Source organism: Apis dorsata, unplaced genomic scaffold (assembly GCF_000469605.1).
Source record: "Apis dorsata unplaced genomic scaffold, Apis dorsata 1.3 scaffold_113, whole genome shotgun sequence".
Taxonomy (NCBI): Eukaryota; Metazoa; Arthropoda; class Insecta; order Hymenoptera; family Apidae; genus Apis; species Apis dorsata.
The window spans coordinates 1,235,580-1,252,349 of record NW_006263408.1 but is presented as its reverse complement, the minus strand read 5'-3'; the positions used below and the strand labels follow the sequence as shown (position 1 = coordinate 1,252,349).

The 16,770-nt window shown below is 25.5% G+C and overlaps 2 protein-coding genes across 2 annotated transcripts in view; one reads left to right on the top strand and one right to left on the bottom strand.

Annotated features, from left to right (window-relative positions):
* The window catches only part of LOC102674164, a 52,006-nt gene that overhangs the window by 5,360 nt on the left and 29,876 nt on the right, over positions 1-16,770 (top strand). The gene's annotated exons all lie outside the window — the stretch shown is intronic.
* Positions 1-16,770, bottom strand: part of LOC102671353 — a 38,000-nt gene that overhangs the window by 1,201 nt on the left and 20,029 nt on the right. Inside the window, exons 2-4 of the mRNA XM_006612495.2 lie at positions 5,951-6,090; positions 2,196-2,345; positions 410-565 (exon numbers count right to left, since the gene is read on the bottom strand). Of these exons, the coding sequence (XP_006612558.1) occupies positions 410-565; positions 2,196-2,345; positions 5,951-6,089 (445 nt within the window). The 5' untranslated portion in view covers position 6,090. The remainder of the gene's footprint in view (positions 1-409; positions 566-2,195; positions 2,346-5,950; positions 6,091-16,770) is intronic.

Sequence of the window (16,770 nt, the reverse complement as noted above, 5' to 3'; positions counted from 1 at the left end):
TTTGCAAGATTGAATTATTTAATTATTACTACGATTAAATTTTGCTTTGACACTAAATTTTTTATTTATTTATCTTTAAAACTATAAAGTACGTAAGTTAATTTTTTTTTATGTTTATCCAAAAAAAATATTTATTTACGGAAAAAAAATTCTTCGAAGGAAAAGAATCATAATGGTAAACAGAAGTTCTCCTTAATGTAAAGTTTCATTATTCAAATATTATATAGTCATAACATTTACTACTACCATTACAGTAGAAGTTTCAATAACAATCTAATTCTATCAATATTATCAAACATGGAGTATCAATTCAATATCAATATCAATCTTAAATATATTACTGTAGTATTAATTAATAAAACTATTATTCACATAATTGTATACAATAAAAAACAGAATAAAGATATACCTTTGGGTGATTTTTTGGTGTTGGTTTCCGGTTTACACCTCTTGGTCAATCGACGCGTTTTTTCGCATGAAGTATCACTGTTCGCTTTTAAATTGTCCACTCTTGTCATCAGCTGATTCACGCATCCGCTCCACGTGCCCTTTTCGTACCGGCAAGCTGTATTCCCCGCCAAGCAGGGATAATCACACCATCATAAACTCCATTATCATTCATTCATGATACAAGTTAAGGCGACAACGGTGCACATCTTGCATTACAAAATGACATGACACGACTATTGATTTTCTAATTAGATTTTTTTAAAAAAAATTGTCATTCAATCATATCTTTGTTTTAAAGATATTTATATATAATTAATATCATTGTTAAAGAATGCTCTATTTAAACTCTCATGAATATTATGAATATTCGGAATATCGATAAAATTGTTACATATCCATGAATCATGAGAGTTTAATTTAATTTTCTGAAATAGAATTTCGAGCAAACACCCACGCATAAAATAGAAATATCTGCATGGCAATGGCGGCGAATTAGATTCTAAATGTCAAGTCTAATCGAATTGAAAAGAATAAATGAAATAGAAACTATTAATTAAAAAGTTTCATTATTTGTATAGCTATGTTGAATATAATCATTTTAATGTGATCATCTTTTATGATGCTTTAACGAGTTTATAATAATAATATATATTTTTTTTTCATTTTTTTTTTTTGTATGAAGCTTACCCCTGAATCTAAATAAATCCATAACTTAATTAATTCTTATATAATTTGAATTTTTTATCGAGAAAATGTTGATACACAAACATTAATTCGTAATAACTTCGTATAGCATACAGTATACGAAGTTATACGATTTGTGTATCAACATTTTCTCGATAAAAAATTCAAATTATATAAGAATTAATTAAGTTATGGATTTATTTAGATTCAGGGGTAAGCTTCATACAAAAAAAAAAAAAGAAAAAAAAAAAAAAATTTTTTTTTTTTTTTCTTTTTTTTTTTTTGTATGAAGCTTACACCTGAATCTAAATAAATCCATAACTTAATTAATTCTTATATAATTTGAATTTTTTATCGAGAAAATGTTGATACACAAACATTAATTCATAATTTTTTCCGATCAATTTCATTTCTAATAGATAATAGAAAATTTGAGATATTGAAGAAATGTTTACCATAGAAACAATGCACCGTTGCCCGAAATCAAAGATAAATTAGATAGCGTTCTTCGTTCCATTTAATTAATTAAAAGATTTTTGAGACTCTCACTAATTAGAGTCCATTAACTTCCGTTTCCATCTAAAGGACTATCCAACTTCATCTCTAGATTTAAACTGCGCATATCAAATTAAGGAAAAACTTATTATACATTGTTTATAATCAATGAAATACAAAAATAGTACATTTAAATATTCTTATTGTTTTATCGGATTAGTTAAATAGTCCTTTAATCCTTAACACATTTTTCGTGGAATTTTAAAAGTATATATTTTTTAATATAAAACAAATCTTCAAAATAAAATTTGCGAGAATCTCTTTGATGAATCAAGCGTGATATTATGTATTTAATATTCTATAACAATTTTTTTTAATATTTTTATTTGATCATAATCACTTGCAAAAACAGAATTGATTTGAATTTTGCAAGCATTATAATTAATGAATTGAAATTTTTATCACGATAAATATTTATTTTAATCAAATAAATTTAAGAACGAAGATAAAAAAGTAAATGTCGAAAAATTCGAGTGAATCCAGCGTGTGGATCACAGATAGCGTACCTTTTTTGCATTTTTTCTGGATGGTCTTGGTCTGCTCGCACGACTTGTCGCCCTTTTTAAGATTCAGTGTTCGGGACCGAGTGTTGGTTTTCGAGTCGCACTCCGACCATTGACCCTTCACGTATCTGCACGACGAAGTACTGCCGGATGCTGTGTCAACAGATGTAAAACGTCAATAGAGATAATTGAAGGCACAGCCGATCAAGTGGATAGAGAAATTTCCGAACGTGCAGGACGGCCTTTAATTACGATGCAAAAGTCTAGTCCTTTTCTCTCTATATTGCTCTAGGATTAACATATTTAATAGTTATAATTATCTCTTCATATAACACGTAATAGTAGATGTTAATTTAGTGAAAGACTATTAAAAATTTTTAAGATAGAGAATCATATTGTAAAATAGTATTGTAATTATAATAGTATTATAATAATTATTGTATAATATTATGCAGAATTCTCTAATTTTATTAAAATATAGATAATATTAATATTATAAAAAATTATTAATTGATAATCACATAGATATATATTTTCAAAATATTTTCTTCAAAATAAAAATTGAAATTTAATAAGAAATATATTTTCAATATTGTTAATGATGAAATATGATAGAAAAGATGTAAAAATACTTATTATAAAAATATATCTTTGTATGTTAATCTAATAAATATAATTCTTATCATATACATATTCAGGATTAATTCATGACAGTGTAATTGTTGCACAATTATATATTCATTGTACTTCATTATACATTCATGGTACAACTTCAGATTGAAGCTAGACATGTATAGCTTTGAATATCAATATTTTCTATGAAGTTGAAGAGAAAGAAATACGTTCATTGTCTTTTTATTTTTCTTCACGTCACGAGACAAAGCTAAAAATAGAAAATTGAAACTTGAAATTTGAATATATGCAAATGAAATCTGATATATATTTCCGAAAAATACGATTAATTTATCCATAATATTGAAATATTATTTCTTTATTTTCAATAAAATAATTAAAATTATATATCTTTTCGTTTCATTGATTTTATCTTATTGTATCAATTTGAAATATATATATAATAATAAGAATATATTAAATTACGAAAATGAAGAAAAAAAAACAAAAGCCAGTCTCAGATTAATTTTTAATAAATAACATATATAACAAAATAACATTTAATTTTTTACATGAAAAATATGTTGAATTAACACAAAATAAAAACAAACATTAATATATAATTTAAAAATTATTCACACGATTTTTTATATAACGTTAAATCTTGCATCTATCAAAGTAAGCAGAGACTGCACAGAGGGGAAGGGATATAACTATGAAACGAAACGAGGAAAGCAAATAGAAAGTTGCAGTAACCAAGAAGCATGGCGCGAGCTTCATAGCTCGACCTGTAATTCAACGTGATCCTCGAAGTTGGAATTTCAGCAGCGGCCTTCTTTCGGTGACTTGTTCCATCCTGAAAAGGAACTCGAAGAAAAGCCCTCTCTTCTTCACCCCTCTTTTTCCCTTCCCAGAAGCTCGATCCTGGGTCGAATAAATTTCTAAGACCAAATGATCTTAGTCGAGAATGAAAGCGGGTGCGCGTCGGTGGATGATATTTCAATTGTATTCCCTGGCCGCGGGAGACGAAACCCGAAAGATGAGAAAAAGAACCGTGGAGAAACAAAAGAAGCTTTTTAATAATATCAGAATTCGCGATTACTATGTTTCAATCCATTATAAAAAACAATCTTTTCTTGATACGTATGCTCAATCGAGTTTGTTAATATATCACGTTAGCTTTCGTTTCATTTTTTTGTCTTTTTTTTTTTTTTTTTTTTTCTTTTTTTTTTTTTTTTTTTTTTTTTTTTTTTCTATTCTTTGAATAGCTAATTTTCAATAACGTCGACCCAATTCTAATAAAAACAGTCAACACTACTTGACCTAGAATGTATACTTGGAAACAAACACTAACTACTTTTCTTAAGATAAAACACCTTTGAAAAGATTCCAAAGAATACACAATGGACGTGACTTCTGTTCGCTTGGGAGCATAATTAAAGAGGATTTTTAAGCACAAAGATTCTTATGGACGCCATGATACTCCTACACACCATTGACCTCTTCACGAAACAAACAGTCTATCTCAAACACCTTGTAAACACTTATCAGATATATTAAGTTTCTTCATCTCTCAACGAAACTAACAAGGACTTTTCCCAGAACTTCCAAGATTTCAATTCTTCTCGTTGATCTTTCAAAACTCGGTTTATAATAGGAACTTTTAATGAAGACTTTTCAAAGAACAGTAAAAGTAAATAAATCTTGTAGGATAATCTCGTAGTTGAAAATCAAAGCGAAAATTGTTTTATATTATTGTTATAATTGTTATAATTGTTTTATATAATTATTATTATTATTTTAAGAATGAAAATGAAGAGTAAAGAAATGAGTGAAAATGATTTTTTCTTATTCTCTATTATATTAGAAAGTTGGAAAGAAAAGTATAAATTTTGACTAATCATCGTATTAACTAATTTTGATATTTTATTTTTAAAATTATTCAGATAAAAGAAAATGAATATGAAAAGAATATATACTATATAGATAAGAGAAGGAAATACAAATTATTAAAAAATATATATATATGTGTGTGTACTTTAAATAATTAATGAAAATAATAGTTAATAAAAATTATTATTAAACTTATTTTGATCACTTAATTTTACTAAAAATATGAAAAATGTTGAAAATTATATATAATCTTAATTTTTAATTTAACCAGAAGTTATATATCTTTGTTTTCTAAATTTCACCTTACTTCAATGTAATGTGTATATATACAGAATATTTATATATTCGTGGGATATCTTTGAAAGCTTGATTCTCAAGGCCAAAAAGAAGCAAAAGTTAATATATACAAATGTCGATTGAGGCTTATTTATTAAGTTATAGGCAATTGAAGTTTGCATTAGATGAAATGAGACGAAAATAAAGCAGGATAACTTTATCACGAGTGTCTCATGAATATATTAATATTCTGTATTGTACTCTATAAGTACAGTAATTTTCCAATACATATCTACGAACTATTTCCATCAAATAATTAGTTCGAAATAGATCTATCATTCGCATCAAAGTAATTTAAGTGGTAAAAATTGTATTATTAGAATAAAAAAAATATAATTTTTTCTTAAATTTTTAATTAAATTGTTGCAAAATGACTTAATCGATGTAGATTATAGATTTGTACAATCAAAAGAATATATATATAAAAACGTCAAACAATCCAGAAAAATCCGAAAGTTCTATATGATATCAACAAGCCATGACAATATCCCTCTCCACTTTGTTCACAAACAATAGAGTCTTGAAAATGCGTCGCAGAAAAGGGACATTGATAAAAAAGTAATGACGAAACTTTGTTAACACAGTTTTATAGATATTTTGTCATCTTATTTTCACGTCTGATCATTCTCATCACTTTTGTTTTCATAAACTTATTACACATAAATTTATTTAATTTCAATTAATAAAAAAATGATCTGTTTATATATTATTATTGCATTTTATTCATTATACTATCTTATTTAATATTTTTCACTTTTATTCTTGATGCAAGCTCAATAGAGAATAATGCCAATTTTTGAAAATTTATTTTTATATATATATAAGCATATCATCCAGATACTATCTATGTATATGATACTATATATATATATATATATATAGCTATGTAAAGATTCTTAATTAAATTTAATACATACCTCGTTCTTTAGTGCCACGAACGGTTCGCACAAGTACTTCCTTATCGTCTTCTTCCCAGAGATCAGATTCCGCTCTGGCGGTAACAATGATCATCAAGAGGGCGACACCGACCAGCGCCAAACTCCACCACAGCTTCATTCTGCATACAAAAAAAAAAGAAAAATTAAAAAAAAAATAAGAAAAAGTTTAAATTAAACATCTTGTTAATTTTATATTTTTCAATCATATTATCGTTTTAATTATTATTATTATTATTATTATTATTATTAGATATCAGAGCATTGAGAAATGAAATTAGAAAAATATTTAACGAAAAAAAAAAATTCTATCCACTTAAAGTGAAGAATGGTTAAAAGCATTGCATCATATTCTTGTATAGCACTTAAAAATTACGATTTTACCATTGAGATATATTGCAATCATGATATAACCAGACAGAAAATAATTTCTCATAAAAAAAATAAATAAATAAATCGAAAATACAAAGCAGAAATTTTTTTTAAACATTTAACTAATATATACAAGCTATTAATACATTTATGAATTTTTTAAGGATCAGTTTTAGATTTATATCTAAAATTGATATGAAAAATGTATAAAAAATATCGATGAAATTTCATTAAATTAAGCGATTTAATTTTGTACTGGATAAAGCAAGATGAAGATAGAATGAAATGATTGTATATGTATCACAATTGGAAAAAAACATTTTGTATACTCAAAATAGATCGATATTTCGAGTCAGTTTACCAACTAGAAATTTTTGCTATTAATATAAAATTCGCAAAAAAAAAAAAAAAATATTTTCTTTTTTTTTGTTTATGTTTTTTTTTTCAATTTCATAGAAACAAATTCGAATGTTCGTTAGAAAATCGCGCTCGAATCAATTTTCTCTGTGCCAACATGAATTCGATGGTCGACATTCTTTCCATTTTTCTCTCTCTCTCTCTTTCTCTCTTTCATCGTGAACATTTACTAACACATAGAGATTCGAATGCTATTTTTTTCCTGTGGATGGCGCGTTCGAAATTTACGGGTCAATTCATTCCCGCCATTGCCACGAGATTGGAAGCTCCCCTCTATATGAGAAGAACTAATGTTTTTACAGTTACAGAATTCTTGATGGTTATTGTTCTCACAAACATTGAACAACGAATATGGGTTTTTAGCTTTTTCAATATATATTGATCAAATTAATCAAACAAACATTTCTAATTAATATATAATAAGAATTTAATTGCGAACATTTTAGATATTGAATAATTTTTTTATCCAAGATTATTTTTGTTTCAGTTATCATATTCCTAACTTCGAATAAATTGTGCATTAATAATATGTATCTTAACGAATAATAATTTTATTTTACGGATGTTTTCGAGCAATAAATCACGTCTAACATAGGTTAAACAAGCCCGTAGTTTGCATATCATCGAGTTTCACCCATTTGTCCCTCGTAAATTTTGTAATCGCCTGGAAACATGGAAAGTACTAATTGCCAAAGCTGCAAGCCTCGATGAATTCTTGTAATTATTGAAATCAATAGAAGCACAAAGCTCTGTAGCAAAAGAATCACAGTAAATGAACGGTTAAATATTTTTTATCTTAATATTCGATTAAATAATAGAATTTGTCGAAAACAAATGGAAATTTATTCTGTGGAATATCACATACCTAATTGTATATACATATATATTCAACATGTAGAAATGCTTTCAGGATGAAACAAATAGAGTAACCAAAATATTTTTATAAATAATAAATTAATTGTAAAAATTATACAATATAATTTTTACAATATAGTTAATATAATTATTCATATTTTTCAAGATATTTTTTTTAATAGACAAGATATTAAAATATTCTGTTGATTTATATTATATTTTTTCACTTGATAAAAAATTTTGAAAAAAATTTCAATATCATTAACGAATTAAGAATGAATGTAAAAAAATGATTGAATATAAAAAAAAATTGTTAAGTTGTGAAGAAAATCCAAAAATTGTTAAAACAGTTCAACTCTATCTACTTCTTTTTCGATGACATTACTATTCATGAAAAAGTAGCCATATTTTACGTGCTTTACTTTGTATGTATACTGATATTTGACACAGATGTATGCACGATTTAAATCGTCATGTTAATTAATAGGGAAGTGCGGGGGCGAGAAAATTATACCGAAAGCAATTCGTCGCCCTTCCACGGGAGGAAACGTTCGTTTGTCTCTTACATTTGCACCGCAATTACTGAAATCTTGTCCATTTGTGTCAACGATTTCGACAATCAATGCCAATGAAACAATGATACGTTTATCTTATTACAAAGCTACTTTGCGGTGCAATCAATCGAAATTGTTCGGACAATAAACGCCGAATAAACCAACTTACATGCACCAACAGTCTTGCTTTTACACATTGTTGGGAGAAAGTTAATTTTACGTTATTCAATTCAATCATTGATCAAATATTCATAATTTCGCGTTTCAAAAAGCGAAATTTATTTATGATTCTTTCCTTACAAGTATTTTTAAATTAATAATAATATATATAAAAAAATATTTTTAAAAAAATATTAATAATTATTACTAATAAGATTAATCGTAATATTAATGATATTAACAATAAAATTAACGAAACTGAATTTTTATTAAATTATATTTAAATAGTGAAATAAATAAATAGAAATAACAAGAAAATTCATTGGACGATTTTAATCTTTAATGGCGACTCAAACGATAAATTGCACGATTTGCACGATAAATAACTACCAAAAAAGAATGGTGTAAAAAAAAAAAAAGTTTGAAAGAAAAATACATATTCGATTTCTCATAAAAAAAGAAATTATGAATAAAGAAACAGTTTTGTTTTGAAGAACAGCCGCGACAATTGAACGTCTCTAATGAATGCCACGTTTTAATTAATTTCCTAAAAGAAACTCCAGAAAGACGATATCGATTCAGTTACTCGCAGTTATTGAAACTGGGGATTGAGAGAACAAAGTAGGATAGAATGAAGGGGAGGGGTATAGGAAAGCTTTGAGAGGGAAGGAAGAGGAGAGAAGTACTATGCAAATTTTTATTGCTACGCGTTGTACAGTTAACTTTGAATCATTTTCACTAATGAGCTCCCCTAGAAAGCATTATATGAAAACTCCTAATTGTTACTCAGTGACTAACGTTGAACCATGAACTCAATTTTCATGAAATGGACGACTATGTACATACATGTAATTACTGATTAGTGCATACAGCGCCAGTATCGCTCTGGAAATTATGATAATTTAGCAATGGTGGTTTATCGCGCGCATTTTAGTCAGAAGTAAATTAAATATAAATTGAATGAATGGTATCCGTATAAAACTATCACTTCTGATATTCACTGTATCGAACAAAAGTTTATTTTTATGAAACAGAAATAGATTGTATTTCTGTCGGAAAAGTTCGCTTTTAGCTTTCATTCCAGTTGTTTTTTTTCGATTATAGAATATTTCTTCATCATTGTTCGATGGGAATTGAAGTTCAGTGAAAATAAAGATAGATGTCGCTGATTGTTAACCTCTTAAGGAATATTCACACGATCAACATACATTGTCAATAATTGAAGATTCTCGTACAAAAACGATTGATATATATTAATATATTATTGTATTATGTATATATTAATGTATTAATGTATTAATGTATTGTATAATATATAATGTACATAGTATATTGTAAGCAATTACAATAACAAATATTGCAATAAAAATATTGACGGTATATATAGATTACACATTATTATGGCATTCAAGTATTTGGTTACTAAATATTGATAAGAATATTAATCTTTTATAATTATTATCGAAACATGCTAAAGATTGTAAGCTAAAAGAGAAAAGGAGGTCAACTGTAGAATGACGGGAAAGGGAGCAATGATTTTTTAATGTCGAGAGACCTCGCGCGACACGACGTATTATAACCTCGTTTCAACGAAAGGGATGTTAATTAATCTTAAGAAGCAACTGTCTTCGTTAACGCGGCGTTACAAATGAGAAACTAGTTTCCAACTTTTTAAATTTATAATTAAGTCGGTTTCTTCATCTCATTTTTCACTTTTCATTTCAGAAATTTATATTTATTATATTATAATCATAATAAATAATATATTGTAATCATTAAATTTAAATATATTTTTACACATAAGATTTTATTATATTATTAATATTTATTTATATATTTTAAGTTAATCATGGAACTATATAACTTTTCATAGTTTCATTAAAATTAATGACATACGGAAGTGTGTCACATGTTTACAATTTATGAATCATAAATTACATGCAAAATTCGTTTTTCAGCTACTAATTTTATCAAGATAATAAAATTTTTCTTTTTAGTAATATTACCCATGGAAAACGATATTGTACGGTATATATTGGCGCAATATAACAAACAAGTTATAAATAAAAATTACATTATATACATCATTCTCAAAATTACAAACAAATCCGTTAAATATAATAAATAAATAAAATAAAATAAATTTTTAAAAGAATATTTACTGGAAAATCTGTATTAAATCTCTTAAACAATTTTAATAATTTCTGTACATTATTAGCTAATTATTAATTAATAAAAATTGTAATATATTATTTTATATTATTCTATGAATATTCTATATAATAAAAGAAGAAATTCCAGAAATACATTGATATATAAAAATATAATTATAAAACTCCTTCTGATCTAAAAATTTTATTACTATAATTTGATGAGTTCAAAAATGTTTCATTCTAAAAAATTTTCGTTTCTACATTGTAATTCATGTCTAATTTAATATCTAATTTTTCATGTCTAATCTATACTTAATTCCTACAAAGTAAATTTCATAGAAGATATAAGAAAATTTCAAAGTGCGAAGTATAGAATTCAAGTTCGTTCAGAATCCAAATAAACGAGAAAGGATTAACACGAAAATAGCTGTGAAGAATAAATTTTAACGAAAGGATAGGCATATAAAAGAATAGAAGAAATCGGCCCGAAACCAGCGACGAAAAGTTTAATAACCGCGCGTTAATGAACGGCAGCTGCAGTTCCGCGAATTGTGCTTGCAATCGTGCCCATTTCACACAAGCTGCATTCTTATGGGGTGAAAAGAACGGCCACCAATAAGAGAAAAAAAGAATGGCAGAGCGGAGGGTTACAAAAAGAGAGGAAAACAAAAAGAAAGAAAGAAAAGGGATTAAAAATTGAGAAGGCAAAGAAAAATTGAAGGAAATGAATTAAAAAATGTGAGAAGGAAAAGTGAGAATGGAATTGGTCAAAAAGAGAAAGCAAAATTTAATATGTGAAGAATTTTAAAAGAAGTAAAAAAAAAAAACTTTCGTGAAAAAGAAGTGATTGAATAAAAAAGTAATAGAAAAAAATTAAGAGAATAGAGATGAAAACAAGAAAATAATAGAAAATTAAAAAAGTAATCGAAGAAAAAAAAAATATAATAAAATGGAGAGAAAACATGTATACTCAAATAATGAATAAAAATAAAAATGAATGAAAAAAAAATAATATTTTTTATTATATAATTATGAATATTATGAATATATACTATATATATATAGTATACATAGTATATATTATGTATATTATATACAATTAAAAGAATTAAAAAAAATAATAAGAAAAAGAACCATCAAATAAAAACGAACTGATAAAAGATAACATAAATAAAGTCTAAATCGATAAGAAGACAAAAAAATATAGATTATAAAACATAATTCTAAAATAAAATTTTCATTTTTTAAATTTTATTCATTTAAAATTATCATTTAACTATCTAACACTTAATTATATCATATAATTAAAACTTAAGTGGTATTAAATTTATATACATATATATTAGTTGAATATAACATGCGAAGAAAAAAATTAATATTTTTTAAATTGTGTTTCTAATTAGCATTGCGCACAAATTCACTTCCAATTTGCTTCGGTATGCGATTAAATTAGCACAAAATATACATATTCAATAAATCGTAATTATAATTTCGAATCGATGTGATACGGGAAATTTAATCTATTTCAAAGAACATATGGCGTACAATATGCACAATTTTAAATATATCATTTTTCTACTATAATAAGTATTCATTGTATTAATTTTATAGATTAATTATCACTTTGTATAATAATAAATATTATATCCGTTATCAGTTTTATGATTTATAAATAATTATAAATTAACATAGATAATCGAAATAAAAAAAATCATATTGTTTTAATAAAATTTATATTGTAGTTAAAAAAATTTTCATATTCATTTAATGAAATAAAATTTTAATAAGATTTCTATTAAAATCCATTTTATGGTATATACGTATATGTATAATATTTAAATATGTCGCTCTTCATGAATTTTTCTTGAAAAAATCAGTGCTTTTCCAATAGAGCTTCATAAATATGCGGAACGACGTGTGGTAGGCGCGACAAAATTGCGACACTGCACGACGGCCCTGACCGATCTCGGCCACGGAAGCTGTAGATTGATTTGGTAAAGGGTGCACACGACGATACGCATAAATCATTGTTTCAAGGTCCTTCCTTACATTACACATGGTTGAACGATATGCACCATTAGAAGTGCATAATATCAAACACTTTGAGCACATCTTCAAAGAGACCTCTTGAAATTGATTGTGCGAAACAGTGGTTCCCAAACCGATAGTTTTGCGAACAAAATTCAAGGACTAAGTCATTGGAAAGCTTGTTATAATCTCTAATATTATTTCTTATTTTTTATTTGAAATTCAATTTTTTTTATTTCGCTATGATATATGATATAATTATTTGGAAACATTTAGGAACTATGTAAAAAACAATAATTGCATTTGGATTTTTATAGTTGAATAAATAAATTTTTGTCAAGATTTCCTAAAAATCTTTTATTAAGTTAAATTTCAAGTTCAATTATTATAGATAAATAAATATTTGTTTATAAAGACTAAAATTTGTGATGTTTTTGTTTTTATAAAACTTAAAAAATTCCATGAATATTTCATAGGATTAAATCGAAGAAAATGATCGAAAATATAACAAGCAATAATTCTATCAGTCATTATTGTTTATATTCATTACTAAATGTACAAATACGAATAATATTTTTCCCATATATAGGCATTATGAAGATTCTATATAAAATATCATCAATATATGTTTGGTCAAATTACTATTTTTAGTTCCTAACCTATAAAACAGATGAAATGATCAACAAGAAATAGTTCGTTGCTGAAAGGACATTTTCCATTGAAAAAACGACATGAAATACGAAGAATTTTCACCGAACAATAGGAGAAAAGAACTTCAATTTCCGTTATATACAATTCAACCAATGAAATGAAATAAATTGTTATCATTCTATTCGTATTGCGAATAATTCAGAATGTCTTATATAATCAAACGACTTTCTATTTTGTTCTAAAAAGATTAAATAAGTATTTACTTATATATTATATACTTTTTCCTGTTATATAGATTGATTAAATCAATATTTGAATAGTAGAGAAGAATAAAATTATATATCCTATATAATAACATGTCACAATATTTGTAAACAAAATTTAACAAAATCATATATATGTAATCACAAATTTCAATATTCCTATTATTGTGATTATAACGCTACAGAAAGCTTTTAATATTGAAGAACTATAAATTTATAAAATATATAAATTCTATAGTATAAGTCTTATGAGTATCACCTCATCTAAGAATATTATAGAAAGGATTTGGAATTGAAAAATTATAAAAATATCCAAGGAAAGTAAAGAATTATCATTATATTTAGCAAAATAATAATATAAGTAAATATATAAATAATAATCTCTGTCAAGAAAAACAATATGGTGATTTCTTCAGCCATAAATATCCCTCGATACATTCTGAGAATAAATAATCGTCTTCGCCCATATGTTTCAAGATTCCTTAGGAAGAAATCTCACAATGGTATCTCACAAGTTTTCTGTTTACCTCTAAGGTAAACTTTTCGACTCTGAGATGGTAGTTCTTTTCAGGGAGGTCTAAAAAGTTAAAAATGTGTATTTTGGATTTGTTTGGCCTTTTCAATGTTTACTGATACACGATATCGACTTTTCAGCTATGTTTACATTTGTACAAATGTAGAAAAAATATATATATGACATATAACATAGAATAAACAGAAAAAAAGAAAAAAACATTTTTATAAAAGCTAAAATATGTAATTCTTTCAAAGGAAAATTGTTAATTTCTATTTGCACATTGTATATATTATGTATAAATAAGAAAAAATGAAAAAAAAAGAAATAAAAAATAAAATCAGTAATAATATTTATTTCTATAAAATCAAACAATGTTTGATATAAAATGCTATTGATAACTGATATTATATAGAAAATTATATATATATAGAATCTATATATAGAATATCTATATATAGAAAATTGACAAAGACAACAATATGATTTTTGAATTTTTATGGTTTTCAACATTAATATTTAACTAAAATAAAAAATATGATATTAAAAATATTTCCTATACTTTTCATATTTTAAAAAATATATATATATATAAGATATGAATTGAGTTTAAAATTTGATATCCGAGATATATGGTATATTACGAGATATTACATGTATAAGAATATGGAAGTTATCTTCGTCGTTCAACTGTAAACCATGGAATTTGACGAATCTCAAGCATTCATAGAGCAAGAATATAGATCTGCATTCTGACATGTTCGTTGGAAAATCAATTTTGGACTAGGAAGATAGAAGAATAAATCGAAGAAATGCAATACTGGATGACTACTATGAATAGAATGGTTATGGTGTAACCAATAAAGCTTTCCGAATTATATATAGTTATATGAATATATATGATTATATTTGCAACAATAATAAGTAGCAATGAATTAAATATAAATATTCTAACTGTTGAATTTTAAGTAATTAAATAATTAAATAATTAATTAAATAACCTTTTCATTTTTACACTTCATATTACATACTTCATTTAACATTTGGATTTATAATTTCAATTCAAAATACATATTATTTTATATCATATCTTATATTAAATTTTATGATTTTTTATTTATATACTTATTTATTCACTTATTTATTCATTAAATAAAAAAATTTTTAATTTTTGCTTAATAGAATAATAATGATAAGTTTCTTTTGATATATTTGATATATCTTTCGATACATTAAAGATATCTTCATGTGTTTTACATGTGTTCATTCTGGAATATTTTTGAAATTAGTGGAACGCAATAAGAGTGTATATAGAAAGGATTAAAAGGAGAAAAAAAGGAGAAAAAGAAAGAAATTCAAAATCGTTAAAACTCCAACGTAACAGAGCACGAAAGTCGTTAAGTTAATTTGGCGTGTCACTTGGAAAATTCTCTTTAATTACGGAAGTCCACTTGAGCTTTTTCTATACCGGAATCGTAAGGAAGCTGCGTTTTAGAGATTCCGCCCTTATTACTTGGGAAGCGCTTTCCTCTTCAATTATAAAGCACTAACGAAATAAAAACAGGAGAAACAGTTACAAAAACGGCGGAGGAATAATCTATCTATAATCATGCCCAATATTTGCGATTAAAAAAAAGAGAAAAGAAAAAAATATAAATTTTGACAATAGAATAAAAATAAGTATTTGATTATAATAAGCAAAATATTGGAAATTGATATTTTGATTTACATATACAAAATATTATCTCTCAATGGAAAGTGATAAATAAAATATTTTGCAAATATTAAACAAAAAATAATTATTCTTAAAAAATAATTAAACTCTATCAAAAAAGCAAAATTCAGAAATTAAATTAATTTTTTGAATTCATGTATTTAAATTGAATACCATCGCTATAAAATATTGTCTACCTAAAATTCAATTTTTGGGAATGAAATAAAATTAATTTTCAATTTTATCTAGTGATAATTAATTAATTTAATTTAATTATATATAGTGAATATATATTGTACAAATTTATTTCAAAACAAATATATTTTAATGTGAAATTAACAAAAAATTATCCTAACCTATATTCGATACTTCACATAATATAATATAATCTATATATATCTTCTCTGGAATAATTTTGTTTGGTATAATAATAAATACATATTCCGTTTGATAATATATAAATTTCGTTTGACCTATTTCTCTACTAAAGAAAATATTATGGTATTAATTTCGAAAGATCGGATATCATATGTTTTACATGATTATAATACTTACATACAAACAAAAATAGGTAAAAAGAAAAAAAAATAGAATAAAATAGAATAGGTGAAAGAAAGAAAGGGATGGAATACAGTGACAGTGGCGCCAGTGTAAATCCATACAGGCAACAAGAGAATCCTGGCGATGCTTGCGGCTTGGTTAACCAAGGAAATTCTGTTTAATTAGAGAAACCCACTCGAGAGACTTTCTTACGGAGAAAGCTATTTTTAAAAGATCCCTGTCTCCTCCCCAGTTCACCCTCACTATGTCCTTTCTTCTTTTTCTCTCGCTGTGTGCATCAGAGAAGCCCAGCAGCGCAGCTTTGCTTTTGTTTATAGAGGCGTGCCAAATAGAACGACGTCGAAAAAAAAAAGACATACGAAAGTGACGGAGAAAGAAAAAAACTTGTATATGTATGGAAGAAGATACAATACGTATATATTGTATATACCATGAGGTTTAACATGGAACACGTTCTTTTTGTCATGATGGAAGCTCAGATTAACAGATTTTTTTTTAAAATGTCTAAGGATAATAAAAAAAGATACAATGATATTAAACACGTTATTTTGAAGCTTTCTG